Source organism: Pseudopipra pipra, chromosome 4 (genome assembly GCF_036250125.1).
Source record: "Pseudopipra pipra isolate bDixPip1 chromosome 4, bDixPip1.hap1, whole genome shotgun sequence".
NCBI classification, from domain to species: domain Eukaryota; kingdom Metazoa; phylum Chordata; class Aves; order Passeriformes; family Pipridae; genus Pseudopipra; species Pseudopipra pipra.
Window position 1 is genome coordinate 29,164,526 of NC_087552.1, and position 23,595 is coordinate 29,188,120.

The window sequence follows — 23,595 nt, forward strand, 5'->3', positions numbered from 1 at the left end:
TCTCCTCTGGCTTGCCTGCATGGCACAACAAAAATGACACATCCCTACACAACTAAGGACACAAGTGAAGATTCATATCTACTTGAGACACAGGCTGGATTCACAGGATGGAATTCTGTTAAAAAGGGAAGAAATAAGATATCAGGCTGCTCTCACTAATCATAACTGACAGATTAGCTTCCTAAATATTCTAAGTGATCTCGACTGCAGCTCTCAAGGAGGAAATAAATACTCATTTTGTAATCCAGCCTTATTATAGCTCCTTTAGACTCCTTATTTAGCCAGGAGGCTGAATCCCACTAAGCTCTCTGTGTGCAGTGAGATACTGGCAAGGTTCCAGCTCTTCCCTCCTTTAATCCCATTACATTTACTTTAGGAAGAGGGGAAAAAGGTGAATCCTACTGCTGTTTGTGTGCTCTGACCTAAAAATCCAGTGAAGTCTGTACGGAGGTGAGAGGAGTTTCCTCTGCCTGTATTTTGAGCAAGTAGGTATTTCCTAGTTTCACTCAAACTGCTTTGCTTAAACAATTAATTCCCTGTCTGGTAGCAATTCAGCTTCCCTAAAACCAGTGAGACAATGTATAGAAATATTTTAAAAACACTAAACATTTTTACTATAGTTCTGAAATAGTTTTAAATCCTGTCGTCAGTAATGCAGTCTGTACCATTTAGATAATGAGAGCCATTCTTTGTCAAATTTGTGCCATAAATCTATAAGGCATGACCTGGAAACTCTAACACGAATGACCCTTTTATCCTAATATCTAAGCATGAATACGCAAGGGTAGTCTTGAAATCCTCCAAGTGAAATTTAATTAGAGCAGACACATTCAAACCATTTATGCAACAGGAACTCAGGAAAACTGAGATCCCCCCGTGAAACGTCTGCAGGGAGGTTTCTCCTCCCTACAGCATGTACCAGCCAAACCTCAGCACTGACTGCACCTTGGCACGCACAGAAGGGGTGGGCAGCATGGGCCACAGTCACCCTGTTCAGCTGGAGCATCACGCCTCCTGCCACCATCACGATAATAAATCAACCCTCCTCCACGGCCAGAATCCACGAGCACAGGTAGATGCCTGCTCACAAAAGTCAGGGCATGCAGCTCCTTCTGACATCCCCGGGGTTTCTCCTGTGACAGCAAGAATGATGGCCCGAGGCAGAGAAGGGAGGGTAGGAGGGGACAGAAGAGGCTACCCATTTATAGGAGAAAGAATCTGTACGAGAAAAGACTAAACACATGCAGGGACAGGTGTTTAGGAGCACGAGGTACAGGCTTTTTTCAGAGCATAAACAGCAGATTTTAATCAACAAACCTCACATTGACCTACAGCATCTTTCTGTGGGTCATCCTGCTTTGATTGCAAGAAAAATCCTTATTCAAGGAATAACAAGCTACAGAGATTGACTGAGTCAACAAAAGCATCTTCCCATTTGCTTGGATGGGGCTGTGGGTCTGATGCACTCTTTGCTCATTTCTTTCTCATTCCCAACCCAGTAACAAAGCAGCCACAGCCACCACTGTGCTGAGCACCAGAGATAGCTGTGGGGTTAGCAGCCCTCTCTAGCCATGTCCAAAACAGCCTGCCTAACTGCCCCTGTTTTTGAGAACTAGTTAATTCAGAAATATTTCCAGACTTTGAAACGCAGCATAAACCTTACAATTTCAGCAACTCTCCTGTTATTTGTCGTTATACAGGTAGGCTGCTCCATCTGCAGTGCTGAGCCCTGGGCCATCACAATTCCTGCTGAGCTAGCCCATACTAGAAAAATAAGCTCAGTCCAATTCAACCATAGGTGCATATAATCCCCACTGGCCAACAAAGTCCAGCCTCCCGGCCTCTCTGGAAAGCTGGCTCTGAACAAGCATTTAGGAAGCTGGCAGTTCTCCTTGTGTCACGCTCCTGGCCCAGGTCTTTTTTCCATCCTGGCCTTTTTATTCTCCCGTTGCCCTTGCAATGACCTGACGTGCTCCCTTTGTGCTCGGGTGCTGAGCCAGTGGAGCTGCTCACTTGGTGCCTCTAATTAAGTTAAACAAAAACATTTTTTTCAGCAGTTCTGTCCCAACACATTTAGTCGGGATTTTAAATTCTTTAGATTTCATTCAGTCCATGTGCATGATGGTGTCACAAGGCTCTCGGCCCGGCTCAGCTAGTCCCAGCCCTGGAAGAGCTCCAGCACCCTTGACACAGCGCATATGAGCTTGGCGGCAGGGGGGCAGGAGGGGATGGGCTGAACAAAACAGTCACCCAAATAAGAAGTTGCCATGACTCCCTGTTTCTTTTAACACACAGCTGCCCCAGTCAGGATCCCTGCTGATGTCAGCCTAAGCATGAGCCCTGACTGCTACAAACATCAGCTCCTACAGCAAAGATGGCTGGTATCGTTATGACGCTAAAAAGCACCATCTTGGAAGAAACTGGGATCTAACTTCCCCATGAGTTAGTTACGAGTTAGTTCTGCAGTCAAGGGCAAAATACCGATTTAACTCTTCCAGGTCCATGGGCAATCCTGGACAATGAAATGAGAGATGTCCATATGATGTTTTGTCCAGTAAAGTGCTGTCCAAAGTATATGGGGCACTTTTGATCCATGAAGTTTTTCTGAGCTCCCTCAGGGTTCAATCTGAACTGTATGCCTCATGCTCAAATATGCTCTAAAACAGGTCAATTATTTGCTTCACAATTACCTGCAGTTTTTAAGTTTCCTATTAGCTTTTGATTTTTCTCTCTTTGCTCCTCTTATCTGCTCCTGTCCCTTCAAGGAATACAAAAAAACAGCCTGATGGAAAATAAATGGAAAACATGGCACAAGAGTAAGTTCCAGGATAGCAAAAGAAAATGTAGGAGACAAGTCCAAAGAAAAAGATGTGGACAGTGGAGGTGCCGCCCTAAATATGAGTGAGGAGCTTTAAAACAAATGCAGAGGAAAGCTGGATTTTAATAACAGGATCCAAGGCTGAGGAAAAAAAATAGAGAAGCAGCATCTAGAATGAGCAGAAGGAAAGCAAACAAAGGAGGGAGATGAAAAGAGAGCAGTCATCAGTGGAAGATGGACTGCCAGGGCTTACTTTCTTACAGAAGTGTGAACAGAAAGCCGTGCTCCTAGCTAGATTCTACTGCCTTATTTTTAAAATAATGTGTTGCCTTTCGAGCTCTGCAGATCTTCATGCAACATGTGGAGGAGCCAAGAGCCCAGTAAGAAGTCTTCTGCTCTGCTAGACGAAGACTGGAAAAATGTCTCTGCTACACAGTCCACTGGATAGATATCTGCATTCCTGGAGTGTTTTACCTACTATATCTTTTAGGCATAGAAAGGGGTCTTTAATTTTTGTTGTTTAGCTGGAACTCAGTACAATCACAAGGATGGGTTCCCATCTAGTCCTACACCCATGACCATCTTCTTGCTTTTCTACTAGCTTTGACAAAATGAAGCCAACTTGTTCTTTAGTTTTGCAACATATGAATTCAGCTTAAGAAGAGATTTTGGAACAAATAGCATTTAATAAAAACACATGTTTCCTGGCAAATTTGGTAGGATCACCTGCAGGAGCAGAGATCTGAAAAATACTAAAAAAATATGAATTTTCAGGAAAGGATATTGCCAAGGTAACAAGCCAGTCCAATTAAAAAATTCTAGGGGAATTAGGCTGTAAGATGCAACAAAGCATACTGCACAGAGTCTGAACTTTGTATTTCATCCTGGCCAGCTCCTGTCAACATCAAATCTGATATCTGAACTGACTGCATCCTTACAGATCACTTCTACCAAACTCTACTACCCCTGCCTCCTATAGAACAGGCAAGTGATGCTTGCGTAACATGTGAGTCCTTCAGGAGTATGCATAAGCATCACCTGCAGGGCTGGGCTACCTACTGAGGTAGGCTGTGAGCTTTCTGCAATGGTATTTCCCAGGGTACATTACAAGAAAGATCAGTGGTGTTTGTCCTTATTCCTATGTTCCCTTCAGCACGTGCTACTAGCCCCCATGGGTCTTTGCTCTTGGCCAGCCAGCATGCTCAGAGCAGAGGTCCTTAACAACAGAGACCATCCAAGAGGAAAGAAAGTTGCACCTCTGATCCAGAGGATGAGGGGACCCTGGACTCCTTCCTGGAGCCAAATCCCTGCGGATACAAAGGGAGTACAAGAAGGCTCTTCAGAAAGCCCTATTCTGAATTCCCTGGACACTGACTGGATGGGAAGAAACATGTTTTTAAGCGTTTTCAAGATGAGCAGTGAGTTAAATTGGGTGGCTGACAAGAGCAACGAATAACTGTTCTTGCTGAGTTGGACAGTGTTTGCCCAAATGCCTAAGGAGGGCGATGAAAATCATGAATGCTTTAAAGTCCCATTACAAACACTGAAACCAACAGTGCCAGGGCACAGCTAACACAGAAAGGGTTCAGTGGGAAGGGGACTCAGTACAGCCCCAGCTACAACCCAAATAAGGACAGCTGCTTCAACAAGCAGCTTGAGTGAATTTCTCAGGGGACCTTATCATGATACTGGAAAAAGTGCTTATTAAATACCAAATGGATCGCTCCAGGCCTAGGGAAGAGGCAGTCCAGCCAAATCCTTAAGGAAAAATATGCAGTGTTCCCAGGGACAGAGCAAAACCACCCAAATTGCTCTCCAGTCACAAGCCATCAAGATGATGAGGTGCAATAGACCCTCACAGTGTTATAGGTAGATGGGCAATGTGAGTGCAGACAAGAAAGGTAGAAAATGCTTCATCCTGAGCCTGTGTCCTACAGACAAAAGTCTTGTACTTTGTGGAATAAAACAGAGCCAAACCTTCAAAATGAAAGAGGTTGGCAAACGAGTGAGTAAAGAGACACTATTTTGCAGGGATCTGACCAGATGATGGAGGCCCAAGAAGTGCAGATAAACATTTTCTGAGACCAACTTCAAGATCATCAGCTGCCTGAGTCAATATGAAGAGGAGAAAAAGACTCCTGAAAGATGATGCTTTTCCTTTATTCCTGGGAAATGACATTAATGCTGTGAGATTTAAGGACAGGCACACTTAAGCCAAATGACTGAAGGATGAACTCACCGTCTTCTTCCAAACTCAAGGACAACTCGGTGGTAGTGCCTCTGGATAAAACTCCTGTTAGGGAATACTGCATACCAGAACTATGCTGGGAAACGTGAAGCTTATTAAATGAGTGTTAAGAGATGAGCCATAGCCTGTGTCCTCTCTCTGCATGGGGCATGGACACATGCCCAGGGCTCCTTGGGGGTAGCTCCCTTTATTTTGGTAAGAGAACTGCAGCAGCTAGAGAAGTTTTATGTACAGGTTATGAACTGCAGTAGGACTTTAATGCTTAAACTTTAGACTTTTTTTTAACTTTCACTAAAAAGACTTTTTAGTGATACACTGCCTCGCATGGTCCTAGACTCCTGGAAAACCCCAAGCAAAAGATTCAGTTAAGTGAAGTCTGTAAGGGATGCAGCAATCAAAATGAAGACATTCTTCACACATCTCTTTTCGCAGTGTGACAAGAAATGAAATTCATCTAATGACAAAAGTAGTCTAAAACCTCTTACTTGTTGAAGGTTGCTGATTTTGCAGTTCAAACAGACTGCAAATTCTGCAGGAGTGGGACTGTCCTGGTTTTTTTTACAGTGATTGGCATGTTGGGGGTAGTCTCAATGCCTCAAACACTGCCAAAATGAAACCTAAATTAAACTAATCACTAAACAATTATTTAGCAGTAAATAAAAAAGATTTTACCCTTGAGAAGAAAATGAACCACGGACTAGGCAGCCTAACTCCTGGAAAGCACCTGAGACATCGATGCCACACACTTTGCAAAACAGAGCCCTGATGATCATCTACCTGCAGACATGAATGCGCTTTCCAACCAGCCAAGCTGGCAAACCTTGCTCCAAGTATTTAAACCTTAAAACTGCAGAGATCTCATCCTCTTACCTGACATCATTACCTCCATGGGCAAAGGATCCAAAGCAGGCTGTTAAGATCTGGAGGAAGTGGAAAAGTAGATGGACCTGAGACGTGTCTTTCTCTTCCTTATCCTCTTCCACAGGATCAACCGGGGGCCGGTTAGGTTCTGCAAGTTCAGAGGCCAACTTCATTTCCACCCCACCTTCCTCCGCCTCGATCTCTGCCTCAGCCACTGCGTTGCAATAGCTGGAGTAGCTGTCGTAGCGGACTCGCTTCTTGGAGTAGGAAACAGTGTCTCCCACTAACTTTTCACTGTCCTCTGGAGTTGACGTATCTGCTGCCTTAAAGGAGGAATGCACGGGCATGCCACAAATAGCAGCAGTGTAACAAGTATAACTGTTGTTGCGTCGTAACAGTTTGTAGTTATTTTCTGGAGTGGGCCTTTCGTCATTGGCCCTGTCAAGGTGTATTTTGTGGAGCAAGTCTTTGTATAAACCTGAGTCCTTGTGCACAGTGTGATAAACGTGGCCATCGCTCCTCACGTGGCCATCGAAGCTGAAGGTGCCATTGGAAACAGGTGATTTCACTGAGGTGTGCGTCACCGAAAATGCCCTTCCTAAAAAGGCACAGATTCAGAATTTTTATTTATACAAAATGCAATACAAGAGCCCCGTTCCTCCAACTTCACAAGAAAATAATGCGGCTGCTGTCTGAGAATACAGGACAAAGGAGACCAATTTCCACTACATGCAGCAAATAAGCCAAGATTCAATTCACTGCAAATTAAAGTCTCACATATGCTGTGCAAAAAGAGGTTTGTTCCAGTGTTGTGTCTCCCCAGACATGCTGTATGACCTGCAGCAAGTCACTTAGGATCAGCTATAAGAACGTGATACTTGATGGTTAAATGCTCAGGTTCTCTGAAAAAATAATTTCCATAAAATTTCTTTCTTGTAAAGCAAGCTCTACTTTTTCTGAGGTATTGAATAGGAATAATTAGGATTTCTGAAAGGTGGGTTACTGCTATTTCATACCGAATAGAAGATCACCTATGTTTAAGAGACATTTACATAGCTTTTAAAAATAATTTTATAAAACAGCAAAAAGTTGATGTTCTGCAGAAGTATTTCCTCAGCTATTGCAACATTTTCTAAATCTTATTTCTATGAACATGCTGATAATTGTTCCCACTTCATACAATTAATGTCAGCATACGCTGCAGGACACACATCAAAATGTATCACAGGCAATACTTCTGAAGAAACGTTTTGCTTCCTGACTTCCCGAATTTCCACTACGCAACGTTCAGAATTTGGTTTACCTATTTATAAACTGGAGGCACACACTCAAAGGGCTCCATGTCATGACTTATTTGATTTTGCAAGAAACAGTTGAATATTTTAGACATTTATTAACCAAATTAGAGAGTTGTGTAGATGTTAGCAAAGTGATATCAAAGTCAGCAGACCGCTAAGTGGAGGGGGGTGATCCCACCACAAGGGAGAACAAAAAGAGCTTTATGCACACAAGCCTACTTCTTATAAATGTATATTCAGAAAACAATGCATGAGATTTTTCTAGTGGACACGGTCCAAATGGTCATAGGTTTGTCAACTGAAGTCCAAATCTTTTCATCTCCTGTTGTACTATGTTAATCATTTTTATGCTGAATTTAACCTTCATACATCAGTAATCTGTGTTCTCTGTATTTTTCCACTGCTCGAAAGGATGGAAACACCATTAAGGATACAAAGTAAAGCAAAGAGGCAAGTAATTTTTTTTCCCGCTGTTTTTAAAGTTGAAATACAGCCAAAGAAAATGTAATTATGTCCTCTCTAGAAAACAACGTTTATAAATGAGCATCCTTCCAAACATGTGCTGAAAAGGGATTAGAGATGGAAATCCCAAACGCTAACTTACTATTTACAAGAGAGACCTACTCGCAGTTAAGAAACCTCACTGAAACAAGAAAAACACAAACCCTCTGTGTTGCATTAGTTTCTTACCATATGGTACACGTGGATGGTTTCCATTTGCAATAGTATCTGATGCCCCAGCAGCTTCTGTTACTGAGCCAGTAAGGGGAATCGTGCTCTCATCAGATGCTTTGGCACCAGGAAGCTCTTTAAAGACTGGTGTTTCTTCATCCTGAATTTTATCAAGACTTTCATCTGATATCCTTGACAGTGCAGCATCTTTCTTTAACCGGCCTAAGGAAATAATAGTACCATCATTTTAAACCCAACCTATACCACTTTTTACTTACATTTTCACTGTTTGCATCAACAGCATAGTTTAACGTGGATACAATAACGTGGCTACATTTCATACACATTCTTTATTTATTTCTAATACTTATCTTTACTAAGTTCATGTGGGAAAATTCTAGAGCATCTTTGTTTTTTCCTATAAAATTCACCAAAGTAGACAACTGAAGTAAAACACTGAGCTGTTCATCTATTAGTGAAATCTGAAACTGCATTTTAAACACTGCATTTCTTGAAAGTAGCAAAGCAAACAAGCAAAAGACTATAAAGCTAAAAGCTGTGATCAGCTCAACTTACTGTAAAGTTAAAGAAGTCACTTAAAGATGATCATTCCGCCAGGTTTTCCCTCTTTAACATTTCCTTACTAAAATATTAACCAGATTATATTCCAGGTTTTTATTGTCCTGGTTCTGTTTAGACTCTAGAAGAAGTGAGCACTGCAATGGATTGCCTAACAAGGTTTTGAATTTCTACCACTGCAGATTTTTAAGCAGATTACAAAAATACACGAGGAGTAGTTTAAGCACACCTTCCCCGTGGGTGGGGACTGGACTAGGTCCTCTCAAGGACTGGACTTGACCTCTCAAGGGCAATTCCACCTCTGAAATGTAATTTTACATAATTTTACATCATTCACACTTCATCAAACAACTACTTACTTTCTATTTTTCTCTTCATCCAGGGACACACAAAAATCCAGACTAAGACAGCAAATACTAAGGACACGCCAATTGATATTAGAGCAATGGCCCACATTGGCAGTATCAGTCCCAGTACTGTGAAGACAAAGAAATAAAACCTAAGAAAATCATAAATTAACATGACTTAATTATCCCAGCCAGTGGAAGAGGGATTTATTGCAGAAAAGCCAGTGTTCACAATGTATTCCAAACCAACATGAATGAGCTGGTGACTTTTAACATGACCATTACCACAGTATTTAAAGGTCTAGTTGACATGGAAACATTTGCAGGTTTAGTCTTCCAATTTTCTGTTACTCCACTATGGCCTTATTTCCAAATAAGACAAAGGTAAGACCCCCACATCAGGGCTGCTAAGACAGGTTTGCAGTGATTTTATACATTAATGCATGTTAAACCGTGTTGCCCCTTAGGGTAAATATTTACCTGACCTTTGCACTGGTCAATAAAGCCTAATGCTTAGCTTAATCTAAGCCATTATTTGCTTAGGATATTAGCTTAATGCCGCACTCAAGAGCTGAGGTTTCAGTCCTGCAATGCTCAGCCCTGTCAATAACTCATGTTCCTGCAAGTATTCCCCCAACAGAGCTCCTTGCACTTGTTCAATGAAGCGATCCAACCCTTAATGAAGAAAGAGCTTGGACTATGATCTTTCAAACCCATATATACATTGCCTATCTTGAAACCTATGTGATTAATTCATCCTTGGGAGTAAATGTTGCCAGGATAGAGGCCTTGGAGAGTAAATATGTATTTCCCGAGTATCAAAAACGGAGTTCCACCTTTTTATTCACACACTTTAGAGACTGCTAAGCTGAAACAGAAGGGACATTAAGATTCTTATTTATTTTGCTTAATGAGTCACTGCAAAGTGCCTGACCTACTTCTGCAGTACAACTAATGAAGAAAAATTGGTTATACAGTTGATTTACTGTGAAACTTCTTGCATATATAGCCAATTAGACTTAAGAAAAAGGAATAGTTATGTTACCCTCATATTGGGAATGTCTTTTTATTAATTTCAGTAATGCTATGCTATGGAGTAGAGTCTACCAACTGCATTTATCTAGTACCTCTAGTGTGTCAGGTTTTAGAGAAAACAAATTTTCATTCAAAAAAGGTCACTTTCTAAGCCTACTGTCTGAATTAAGGGCCACGTTCAGGGGTCTGTCTTCAACTGCTTGCTCGTTCATGGTACTGGGCAATAATCTAATCTAAAGACAACATTTAATGACCAGTCTTCAACAAAGTAGTTGAGATCACTGAACATTTTTTTTCTGAACTCTTTTGCTACAAGTCCATGTTTAAATGTACTCTGCTTAAGTAAAGTTAACTATAAAAATATAAATGCAAATACATAGCCATAAAACATGTGAATATAAATATACAAATATAAACATAAATATATAAATTCAAATAATATAAAAATATTAATTCAAGTATAAATAAAAATATGAATAAACACAAACATTTAAGTGCACATAAAATATATAAATACAAAAAAATATAAATTAAGTCCTTCAACTTCATTTCCTTCTACTGAGTTGCAATGAAAACACAACACCAAAGAAAGAAGATACATTTAATGCAAAAACAGGCTTCAGAAACAGGCTTGGGTTTCTTATCATTAAAGGGAAGTTAACTAAATTTAAATAACAGTCTCCATGCCAGAGCTACCAGAACAGTGACTCTGCTGATGTCAATGGAGCGACAGCGTTATGCTGAGTGCAAACAGCCTACCCCCTCTTATGCCCTGCTCTGAACCTTCTCTCCTTGATGCACATATCTAGAACACCTCTGAGAGCTCAACAAGTACTCAGATTCGCGAAGCCAAAGCTGGCAGCTCAGTAATTTCCCTTCCTTTAAAGAGGAGGGTTTTTTGTAGCTGTACTCTTCCCCACTAACCACAGTGAACAGAAGGGTGTCACAAAAATACACTGCACAAATAGAAGCATGTGGGGAGGTGAATGATTTAGTCTTGCCCTTGTTAACTCCTAGGATAGGAGATAACTCTATGTGCTGATGGCTACCTGACAGCACACTGGCAGAGCATCCTTACGCACTGTGGGAAGCCTCCCTCCCGTGCCTCCTCCTGTGGATGGCTCACTCACCTGGTGCCCCTGTGTACATGATGGAAAACACGTTAATAGCTATGGTAGCAGCATAAAACACTGGAAGTGCACGGAGACCGTTGGGCACAGGGTCTTCCTGCATAGAAATCAAGGAGAAAAAGGAAACATTAGTTGGATTTCACACCGGATTAATGTCAGCATGAACCACCATGAGGAAAACATGTGCTCCCGAGTCAGTGCTTCTGGGGAAGCTTGACAGTGTTAAAGGGAACCAGGGAGACGGGTTGTACTTTCAGGTTGGCTGCAGACCTGCTGAGCAACCTGGTGGCAGGTTTCTTTCTGCAACTGTGTCCTTATCCATTTTTGTCTCCAAGAGAGGAACCCCTTTCACTCAGCACGACTGAAGGGTGCTAAGAAGGAGAGGGCTTTGATGTTTTGGGGCAAGGCTACAAGCATCGGTGCAATGCATCCATCTCTAAACCTTACTTCTAACCTCTTGGTTTTGACTGAGACAGCCTGGCACTTTCTACCAGCTAACAGAAATCTCTGAAATAGTAAGTGTCCGGCTGCATGGAACAGGTAACACACATAAAGCGAGCACACAGTGTTTAGCATGCCGCCGTGCCTGCTGCCCGCAGCAGCCTCGTGCCCTCAGCACTCACAAGGAAAGGCTCAGCTGACAGTGCAGCGGAAATGCACCATGTGAGCCACGGACAAAGCCTTTGTGAGGAGACTGCCTTGGCCTTTTGAGGGGCTCTGAGTGTTTGCAAAGAGCCTGGCGAAGCTGAGGGCTGGCTAATGTGGTTTTGTTTCTTGCTGCCATGAGCTATAAAAGGGAGCTGAGAAAAGGCTGCAGCCGCCCTGTGCTGTGCCCCGGTCCCAAAGCGTGATGCAGCATGGGCTGTATTTGCACGGCCAGCTGCTATTCACAGACACCCCCAACAAGGGCATGAAGCCCTGTAACAGGCCACGGACTCGCCAGCTAGAAAGCTGCTCTTTTTTTATGCATGCAAACAACACAAGTCGCTTCCTGCTTATGGCAGAAGCTCTACAGATCTTACTACTTTGTGAATGGCACAGATGGCAATAGAAATTCAATGTCCTTAACTTGAACTTTTTCTGCCTCTTGAATGCTTAAATATGTGGCTTTAATACCAGAGTTCATGTATTTTGATGACTAATTTCTTAAGTTGCTAGGTTTTGAATGCCATAGTGGAACCTTTCCTCATTGTTTATGCAACTTGAGTACTTCTTCATTCAAAGCTGAGTCTGATCAAATCTATCACCTGTTTTTATCACTGACATTTATTTAGATCAGAAATAAAGAATGATGAAGCTGAGGTTACAGGTGGCGCTATTTATAGCAAAAGAATTAATCCCTCATCTATTTAAGTTCCTTGTATAACTTCTAATATAGTGCCCCTTATTTTAGGTCATTGTCATGCGCTACACTTCCCCATTTTAGCAAGCTGAATGGTGTGAGAGAAATGGAAAAAGCAGATAAAAGTGTTCTGATTTCCAGTTCATGCTGGGTGGCATCTTTTGCACTGGAGGTACATGGACTGATGTTATCAGGTCCCTAAAACCCACTAATTCAGGTTTCTTGAGAATCTACAAAATATGCAGACACCCATCTCCTGTCTGATGTGCTGGAAAACCAAAGCTTAAAATTTCACAACTATAAAATGCCAATTAGAGTATCTCCAAGACAGAACTGCTTGGTTTGAATAACAGTCAGAACAGCTATTGTGAGGCTAAGTTAATGCCAACAAGCTTGTACTAATAAAGAAGCAATCTCAGTGTACCATCTTCTGCTAAATAGAATATACAATATTAATTATCACATAGCACCTTCTAAGCCTCAAATACTTGTCTAATTACTTACCCTGAGCTTTCAGAACTGCTAAAAGCAAGTACAGTTCAAATGGCTATTAAAAAAATGACTGGTCTCCTGTGCAAAAAGCAAGCCACAAACTTTCAACTCTGGAAATGCCAGCACTCAAATGGGAGGCTAGAACACAACCTTCATACTAAGCACTCATTACAATAGGGAGATTTCTTTACCTTGTTTAAAATGAAGAATCTAATCAGCACAAAGAGGACTCCAGACATTAAGCCAGATAACAGGGGGGAAATAAACCAAGAGGCAACTGTGTCGAAGAAAAGAAAGAAGGAAACTTGAAATAAACAGTATTCTTGCATAATAGTTAAGTAAGTTGTTAATGAGCAATACAATTAAAACAGTTCTTGTACAACTGGAACAAATGTTCTGTATGTTTACTTACAACTGGTGCAACTCAGTGTCCACTGACATTCATTAAAGTCAAAGTAATGCTAGGCACTGTTAGAAACATCAGCCAAAGCATCTCCTGATCATTTTGCAAGTTTAGCAATCAAATTCATCATAAAAGTTCGTTGTAGTTTGAATCAGAGTACACCAAGCAAACCCTGTAATTTCCTAATCACCACAACCACAAGTGTTGCATGCGAGTGGAAAGCAACTGCATTTAGCAGGATGCCATGCTGCTCACAGGGGAAAAGTCTCAATTTCCAAAATGCCATAGAAGCACCAACTGTAATGTATAATGCGTGTAAATTTTTTGCAGGCCAGCACTGCAAATGTCCAGGACTGATTTAACTGAAGTAGGTGGCATAACTCCCACTGATTCCAATAAAACTGGATTAGGGCAGCACTCTGGAAATCTCGTCCAGTGATTTATTATTTGCAGCATGGTGAACAGATCGATTCTGCTATCACTGTAAACTCTCTTTTACTTTCAATAGAATTAAAAAGAATATATGCATTGCTAAAGTTCAAATATATTACCATGTTTTCAGAATCAAATCCTTTTAATACAGGCTTTAGGCTGCACCTCGGGTTACAAGGCTTCCAAAACAATAACAAAAAAATCCATCACACCCCTGCTTAGATGTACTGATCTTGGCAATGGGAGGCTGTGAGTTAAACATGTGCTGTATGCCCAGATTTTGCCTCCCTGAAGATGGTGGGTGGAGAAACATGACTGTGGGCATTCACATGATGGCATACACATTGTTAGAGAGCAAGAACAGGGTAGTATGAGCTGCCACAAAAAGAATTAGAAGAGGAGGAACGTCACCTTGAAGCATGTCTCTGAGGGGACAATGTGTCCTCAGTTTACCTCTGGGGAAGTGCAACTTTTGTCTCACGCCTTTCTCCACTGCAGACACACTGCAGCCCTTAATAAACATGGCATCAGTGCATCTTATGAATGACACAACTGGGGTGGAAAATAAGTTAACGAGGGACTGCTATCAGCACAAAGCAGATTTCTGGGAATGTTTTTTTGCAGGCAGCACACACTATTTCATATCCTGTCACACATAAAAGGAGACAGCACTTACCAATCTTGACAAGCTGCATCCACTGGACACCCTGCGTGCCAATTGCCACCAGAGAAAATCCAATCGTAGCACCTACAATGCAATGGGTCCCTGATATTGGGAGTTTCAAGAATGATGCAATTAGCTGCCAAACAGCAGAACCTAGAAAAAATCCAACCATATGGTATAAACAACAACAATAATGTAATACAGAAAATTCTTTGCCACATACCCACATTCTTTTAGAAGTGCTGCCTACACTCCACATGCATAACAGAGATCTTCTAAAGAGAGTTTTGTTCCTGTTCTGTCTCTAAAAGCAGATACTAAGACAGTTTAATAGCAGCTTTGAATGCTACATCTTACTTATGACTGTTTATAACTAGCAGCTCTTTACACTTCACAACAGTTCTGCCTTTTTTTTTTTGAAGGTTCTCAGTATTTACAGCCTGTCTGATTAAATACACAAATTGGTCCCAGCCTGCATCAAGCTTAGAAAACCTTATTCTTGAGAGCTGGATCTGGAAGCCTCCACATGATCAGTGTGAGAAGGTATTCACCATTTCACTAGTGAACTACCCATGCTCCTAAATGTGGATACTACCAGAGAAAGACTCAAATTGTGGGGCAGAGAGTTTTTATGCCTCTTCTCAACGATGCACAGCCATTCAGAGTCCTCTATAGGAAAAACGGACTGAGGAGGGAATAAGGACTCTCTCAACTGCCTTTATTTGCAGTTCACTGTCACACTGGAGAAATTCAGAACTGCAGAAAGGTCTTGTCTTAGTCATGGAGTAGCCAAAGATATCCTGGGCATAAGGAAATAACTAAGAGATGGTGGTTAGTGGTCTATAAAGTAATGCAATGTCTGATGTCCCTACAGATGTCCAGGAAGGATGGAGGTCAAGAGTGCAGAGAAGAAAAAAAGTACCCCAAGCACTACTTTCAGTAGCTATATCAGACCACATTTGGCCACCAAGCCCTTGAGCATGCAGCTCCATGCTTCAACTCACTTTCACTTTGCAAGGACCCAGGTTTCCTACTCCTCTTGCAGTGGCACTAACCTCAGGACACCAAAATAATTTTGACAGTGACACGAGCATTCTGTGGACCTCACCTAATATTAGAAAATTCTTAGAAAGATCTCTTCTTCATCTTATGACTTGATGGCCTTAAGACTAAATCTTCATGTGTTAAGAGGCACCAATGGCAGCAATCAGACTGCCATGAGAGATCCTGAATTTTCTGGATCATGCCACCTCTCTTAACAGATCTGCAGCAGACACAGGTGATAAAGCAAGGTCACTGAACATAGGCTGTTACCCAAAATTTCAGCCTCCATCCTCAATTCCAAACCAGCTAGAAGCTGGTTTGAAGGTCTTGAAACAGAGACATCTGCAAATGGTGATTTGCTGGTATCATATGCAGCTACATTTGGAAGTCAACCAGTTTGTAAAACTGATCTCTCCTGGGTTACTATCCCAAAACAACTGTTACTTCTCTTGCCCTTTAATTTTTTGGCTTATTTTCCCCTGTACTAAAATAAAAATAAATACACTTTGATACCATTGACATGAACTTAGATACCAGCAAGTGGAAGTGAGGTGAAAGAGAAGTCAGATGGTTACATCTGTAAGGAGTCAAATAAACAGATAGGCCAGCCATAGGTATGTAACTACAAAATACTCACTCTGAAAAAAAAGGGAAACACAACAAAGCCACAGCTGCACTGCAAATGTGTAGTGAGGGCTGGGTTTTTTTGTTGGTGGGCAAATAGAGGGATCATGGAACTCTTTTGTGTTTAAACAACTCAACAGAATCATAGAATCACAGAATGGTTTGGGTTGGAAGAGACCTTAAAGATCATCCAGTTCCACCCCTCTGCCATGGACAGGGGCACCTTCCGCTAGATTAGGTTGCTCAATTGAAAACAAACATGAGAGCAAGAGGAAAAGTGGATGGTCTGAGAAGGACAATGCATGATCTAAACAAGTTTAAGGAAGCATATTAAGGAACAGAAGAAAATACAAATCAAGCCAGAGCAGGACTTTCCTCCAGTGTTTGTAGTGCCTTAACTACCTACACCAAAGCTTTAACTATTCTTTAACATAAAATGTATGTTTCCAGTTTTTACCTTTGCAAAACTAACCTAGGAAGCAGGAGGCTCACTAGACCTGTCACAGAGTCCCAAATTCAGACTCTACATGCCTGTTGACACCATGGCTGCACACCCTTTCCTCTAATACCCCCTAAAGAGAGAGGGCTGGCTGCAGACTGCCCTGACCAAGAGTTGCCAGCACCAGCTTTTGGCCCAGGGTGTGTTTCATGCTCCCCTGGTGCTGAAGGCACCACATCCATTCTCCTGAGGCTCCAGTGCTGTGTGCCAGCCATAATCCCCCATCAAACACCACGTCACCTGCAAGACTAGATTAGTACTTTGCTTTGCTAATCCTGGCTGGGATGTCCTCTCTGTTGGTGGCATCTCCTCAGTCGCACCAGCTGCTGACTTCTGCTCACACCAGGACCACTACAACAAACACCCAGACAAATCCTGACAATAACCTGACAATTAGTTAATGCTAAGGAAGCACTACAATTTACTCCCAAAAGCAACAATCCCTAACTTTTGATCTGCCTAATAAACAACATTTTAATATGCTATGAATTATTACAAAATGCTACATTTTAAAATTTTAATCCCATTGTTCCCTGCATCCTTCTCTCTTAGGAGAGAAGGTTGCCCTGAAAATGACCATCTGCTGTTTGCTGCAAGCATCAAAGGATCTTCCATTGACATCTGGAAAGAGGATACAGTGACTTTTGGTCTCTCCCAGACTGTTGACTCATTTAAGCTTCATTGAAATTCAGAAGCTAAATCCATTCGCAAAAACATGATCATGAGGCATGAGAGAACAGGATGGGTGAAAATGCAGAGCAAAAACAGAAAGAGGAAAAGAAAACATCCAAGAAGGCTCAGAGAAAACACAGAAAAAATATCATACATCCAGAGAAGAGCTGGAAATGGATTTGAGGGGAAAAAAAATTGAAATCTGCATTTTGTAACTTGTGATTAATTCTGAGATTTAAAATCTGGAATTTCTTCTTAATGTCTTTACTGGAGGAAGGGAATGCAACTGGTCATGAAGTTCACACAGGCTTATGTAAATACGCATGCAAATAAGTTGTTTTCTTTGAGCTTCTGACCAGTTGCCTCTGCAGGGGGTATCTGAGACTTAAACCTTTGCCCTGCCAGGATCAGGATGCCAGAAATAGATACAGAAAAGAAAAAGGACCCTTCCGTCAATGGGAATCATGAGTATCAAGAATGTGCAAGTTACATTTCAGACAGTGAGCTATCTCAGTAAGAAGAGGGCTAAATGATGCAAGTGGAAGTCTGAGATTAGCTCAGATGGTTAGAGCATATTGCTAATAATGCAAAAGTTGTGGGTTTGATCCCCATATGGGCCATTCACTTAAAGAGTTGGATTCGATGATCCTTGTGGGTCCCTTCCAACTCAGAATATTCCGTGATTCTGTAATCAAAAAACACCCTACAGCCCAAGGGACAGACCAGGAACCTGCAGCTGACCTTGCAAGATATCAGGAAAGAGGAACTGATGGGGGGTGCCCAAGAGCACTTGATGTGGTTTAAGGTGGCAATGTCCCAGAAGGACCATCTAGGGAAGTGGCTGCAGTCCCAGCAGTGATTTCTCACTAACCAACCCCTCTTCCCCTTGGGCAAGGAAAGGTGGCCAAACTTCAGGAGGTTCAGGAGCAGCCAAAGAACTAAGGGAACTACCTCCCCACAGTCAAGCACACAAAGCCACCTCTGACAACTCCAGAAACTGTCACTCAATGTCCATTTTGATCCATTAAAATAAAAAATAATAAAAAAAAGCTAAAGTTTCCCCTAAGAAACAGGAAAATAATCACATGCAGTAGACCTCTGCACAGATTCACCTATCTCATGTGCAGGTCCTGCCTAAAAACTGTGAGGAGGTTAGAGGGGTAGGTGGAAATAATATTTAGATCAGGTTTAAGTAGGTTTAAGGAAGAATATTTTTAAGTGGAACATCCCTTTCAAACAGAGGGTGCTGCGATGCTTGTATAAATCACGCCACCCTGTCATGGGATGCCACGAACCTGCCAGACTAAGAAAGTGGTGGTGGGATGGAAGGGCTGGCCCCTTGCCTGGGTTGCCTCTCCCACAGTGAAAGGGTTTCCTTCCTGCTGCCTCCTGACCTTTAAAAGCAGGTTTGCTCCTTGAGGGAGCTCTCTAAAAGCTCACAAAGCCTCTTGCATATAAACAAAGAGTAAATACTGTGGCTTAATGTTACTTACCTCAGAATATGCTATTTGTTCTAAACTGAGATTTAGTTAACTACCACCAAAAGTAGGGGAACAGACTCTAAAGTACAGTAACCTGCTGTCGGCTTGGGTCAGAAAAATTAAAGAGACCTTAAATGTGTGATTATTTATCTTTACTGTTCCCTTAGTTTTGCCATGAGCAAGAGTGAAGTGTACAGCTAATTGCAATCACTCAGTTAAGCAATCAGTTTAAGCAAATGTGTTTGGATTTTCTGTAATTTTTTTCAAAACAACTCCTTCTTGTACATACTCACTGCAAACTGCTGTTTCTGTAGAATCTTCTGTACAGACACAAATGCTATGCTTTCCAATTTTCCATTTACCATCACAAAAATCTCCAAAATAATTTTTTTCAGTATCCTATACATAGATAGGATCCATTGCGTAAAACATTTCTTTTTGTCTATTAGTTATGAACCACTGAAAAATGTAAATTATTAGAAGCATTTAAAAAACATAGGAGACTTAAATAGGAGTACAGGCCCCTGCATTCATACAAGACCAGATGTGCAGATCCAGAAGATGGGAAGACTTAATTAACAATGTTCACAACAAACAGGATGACAAATACACAACAAATGTTACTTGGAATAGGAAAGTGTTACTTACCAACCATTGCACTCACTTCTCCTGCCATCAGCAGTGGGACAGACTCGTTGTACAGGTTAACATCAATGATACCTTTCCGAATTGTTTCTCCTACTTTTGCTCCCAGTAATACTGAGCCAGTGGTTTCAAAAACTGAAGCCAAAATGCAAGCCTGGCGTAAAGTAACAACACCAGAGCCCACAGCCGTGCCGAAAGAATTTGCAACATCATTTGCACCAACCGAAAAAGCTAAAATAAAAGCAATGATAAACCCCACAATGACCATCCACAGGTACTCATCCATTGCCATCTTTCCCCAAACCGTAGATTAGCTTCCCCTTTGCAAATAGTTAATAGTCAAGGCTGGAGGGCACCGCAACGGATTTGGAAAGCAGATTTCTTGTAAACAATGAGTTCTCTCTGGAAAGTGCTGGGTAGTGTTAGAATGTGAAGAAACTGCTAACTGCTGATTTTCAAACTACTATAAATACTGTTCATTTGGCTGCCTTCGGTCAGCAGTGAAACACATTCCATATTTTGCTCCCAAACCGGTACAACTGCGATGTTCTGTCCTGCAACAGAGAAAAAAAAAGAAAAAGAAAAAAGAAAAAGAAAAGAAAATTAAAAAAAAAAAAGAATACTCAGCAGAGCCCATAACAATGCGCGTTTTCAGAAGTAAACAGATGACTTAAACCCACTAATGGGGTCCTACCTCAGCATGTGACTGCTCTAATCATAAAGCAATTCAGAAAAGATTCAAATTAGGTCACCTCCAAAGCAATATGTTTCTTGCAATATCACTGACCAAGAAAATCTTTTGAGCAATTTAAAAGGATTTAGAAAGTTTGGGAGTTTTGTTTGTGCTGCATTTACTGAGCAGAGCAATAAGCCCTCTTTCTGGCAGGAGGATTCTTCTTGGCTTTTTGTGCCCAGTGAATATAAGACATACCATACAGCCTGAGTCCCAGCTGATATATATCACCTAGCTTCACTGATCTCAGCAGAGCTCTCAACATTTTATCAGATGGAGCCATGGATGCACTCCTTTGAAAAATTATTTTATATATATGTCTGTCTAGGAAACACCACTGAAAATACTCTGAAGAGCATTAATCTGTTGCTGTTATCACATCCCATGCAGTAAGAATACCGTTTTGTTACAGCATTTTAGTCACTGAAACAACACAGTAATTTCAATATTTCCATGTATCCCTACTGGTTTAGAGAAGTCTATAAAAAAAGCGCAACTAAAACATTGAGCTCTCTGCTCTTTCCTACAGATACTTATCGATTACTGTTATTATATTCAAACCATTGTCAAAGATACCTTTTAGTATTTCTTTTTGATAGCTTCAGATTTATGACTGTATTTTGAATTAGTCTAATCTGATAAAAGGGTGAGCTCTTTCAAACCAAAAAATTGACAAAGAGAAAGGGAATTCAAAAAATAAAACCTTCACCATCCAAAAGACTGTTAAACAGAGTGATAAGGCCCACAGTGACATCAAGATGGTCAAAAGCTAGAAGCAAATTTTCCCAAACCACCTGTCTCCTCCAAGGGCTAATTCTCTTCTCTTCACAGCCACCACAGACATCGCGTGGCAAGGGGTTAAATGAATGCAAATATGCATCAGACTACTCCACACGTTTTAAGAAGCACCTCTAGAGATCAGAGGATATCAGATTAAAAGCCCTGAGCCCACCTCCTGCTTGCTCAGTTTCCTCACAGTTGCTTCAATTTCATGCAGTATTCCCACATGTAGAGTTTCAAGATCATGATTAATTTCTTTTGATGACCCAAATGCAATATAGGTCCTGCGGTAGTGAAGAGTAAGGGTCCTCTGAAATAATGGCAAAATTAAAAATTAAAAGAGATTTTGCATATTCCTGAGATGCTGGATACTTGAGAACAACCAACAGGAAAATACCACATTTATGCATGTTTCCTAAAAAAACTCTTAAACTGATGTCAAGGATTGATGCTTTCTCCACCTATACATATTCAGCAGAAAAGATGTCCCTGTTTCTTTTTCCAGGCTCCAAACTGGCTGAACAACTGTTGCTCCAGTCTTTTCCAGACATGGAGCAGACATAAATCCTTGAATGCCTTACACTCTAAAATAACATTTCAGAAGGTCTTAACGGCTAAAAACATTTGTATAAGGATTTTTATACTATGAGATAACATGAGAAAACAAAGCACCAAAGCACGTTTGCTGTTTGAAGACTTGTTGCCTTTTTATAATTCATGAGCACTCAGCCCAGTGAGTGGAAAATGACTTGACAGAGACAGAAAAGGCTAAAGATATTTGGAAGAAACAATTATAGTCAGCACTTGTTTGCCCGTGAAGGAAGACAAAACCCCACTAAATGCATTCATCAAAAAAATTCTATTATGTATATCAGACTTTTGCTAGGAGATGAAGTTCTGGAGTAGGGTCCTTTCTTGATCCTGGAGATTAATGATTAAATTTTCCACCCTGCGTGGATTTACACAGTACCTTTGCCAAGTTAGCCTCGGTGCCCCAGTTTCTTCTCCTGAAAATGGGCAAAGCTGACTGAGATCCATGCATGCATCCACAGACTCTGTGATTATATGAGACCCATTCCCTTTGGACAAGCAAGATGAAAGCACACCCGTATTCCCAATAGAGATCTGCCTTTTCTGTACTTATCAATCAACCTACCAATTTACTGTGGTGACCCAATTTCTGGGATAAGGAAGAGCAGGGGGATTGTGACATTCCTCCACCACAACAGAGTTCATGGGACAATGTTTGTCAAATCTGGCTCCTCCAGCCACAGCAAGTTCCTGGAGCTTCCAAAATAAACCACTAAGTCACAAGGTTGCCTTTATTAGATTCCCTGGGAAAGGGTAGAGAGAAATCCTCCAGATGGTCCCAAAGAAATTAAGACTTCAAGTGAGTGTATGTGTGCTCCTAAAATGCCTCATGAAGGCCAAAGGGTATCCAAAAGTCAGTGGGGCTTTTGGCAAACAGCTCAGAGAGGCAGCTACATAAGCACCCTCCCTGCAAAATGGGATATATGGCCTTGAGAGAAAAGGATGTCTTAAGAAAGAAGTCATCTCTCCTGTCATTTTATCAAGGTGATGGTTCAAAACAGAGCTTCCTCCAAAACTTGGGAGGCTCAACTTGATGTCCATGGCATTGATACAAGGAACAGAGCACAGCAACAGACAAGTCTTGTTTTTAAGAAGATGAAAATCAAAAGGAAAAGAGGAATAAACACACATTTATAAACTAATATGTGGGCTGCCTTTGAATGGCTAGGTGTTACTACTTTCAAACTTAAAAAACGGTAAGAGATTTTAAATGCTTATAAAGAAAGAAACAGAACGAAAAAAAGGCACATCTCTGAGAAAGTTTTCAGAAATGCAAAATATCCTGCAAAGTAGGCCAGTAACTAAATACAGACTAAATCTTGTACCATGCTTCTTTCTAAAGCTCAAAATACATCTGGCATGCTCAGACACGCTGAGCTATGCCCCTCATCACCTAATCTAACCGAAGAGCCTGTGGTATTTCATGTTGTTATTGGGATGAAAAAGAAACTGGGATGGAAAAATCACCATGCAGTAGGGAATGGCAGATGATCTGCTCTATGTGTGACACCTGGAAGTCATTAGCCTCTTTCCCTCCTGTGCTCATTTATATTTCATCGATGTGCCCTTATGTAGCACAAATGCAATTCAACCTGACCTGCTAGATGATGGGAAACCCTTCTGTTTATCTGTGAGACCAATACCCCCTCTGCAGTCAGGTGCACTATGCTACAGCAGCAGACTCTGGGTGGAAAAGTTTGTTTTCCTATTTAGGCTTTGGATAACTCTTCCAGACCCAGCCTAGCCTGTTCTGCAGTGGCTGTGCTGCAAATTCACACTTGGGCATTAGCAGGGCAGAGGAACTGTGTTAGGACTGGAGAGCTGCAGGATCTGAGGCTGGAGCGTGCATCTCTGATGGCTATTAGAAGGAAGGGAAATGTGAAGGAAGATGCCATTTCAAGTTGTAAGAAGCTAATTCTGCATTAATGCAAGACTTCTAGCTAATAGAGTTTTCTTATGATCCATAATCAGCGTACCATACTTAGGAGGTCTGAGTGAAAGCTTTTTAAGAGGACTTAGAAATTTACAGAACTTGCATCTCAGTGAGAAAAATTTGATTTTTGGAAATGCTAAGCACGTCCCTCTGCCTTGCTGGCAGATGATCCAGACACCCCCCTTGGACTGTATTTTGTTGCTAACTAAACAGCTTGTTATAACTCTGTCAACACAGAATGCTATTTCTTCCCTAAGGGAGAGATGAGAAAA

At 41.4% G+C, this 23,595-nt stretch overlaps 1 protein-coding gene across 6 annotated transcripts in view; it reads right to left on the reverse strand.

Moving 5' to 3' along the window:
- SLC20A2 (solute carrier family 20 member 2) overlaps nt 1–23,595 on the reverse strand; it is a 57,807-nt gene that overhangs the window by 13,324 nt on the left and 20,888 nt on the right. For all 6 annotated transcript variants that reach the window (XR_010430079.1, XM_064652114.1, XM_064652116.1 and 3 more), the window contains exons 2-8: nt 19,290–19,840; nt 14,334–14,474; nt 13,014–13,099; nt 10,989–11,085; nt 8,836–8,952; nt 7,916–8,119; nt 5,937–6,525 (exon numbers count right to left, since the gene is read on the reverse strand). Coding sequence is in view for 5 of the 6 variants with exons in the window: in XM_064652114.1 (XP_064508184.1) it covers nt 5,937–6,525; nt 7,916–8,119; nt 8,836–8,952; nt 10,989–11,085; nt 13,014–13,099; nt 14,334–14,474; nt 19,290–19,578 (1,523 nt within the window). In the remaining variant the exon portion in view is untranslated. The remainder of the gene's footprint in view (nt 1–5,936; nt 6,526–7,915; nt 8,120–8,835; nt 8,953–10,988; nt 11,086–13,013; nt 13,100–14,333; nt 14,475–19,289; nt 19,841–23,595) is intronic.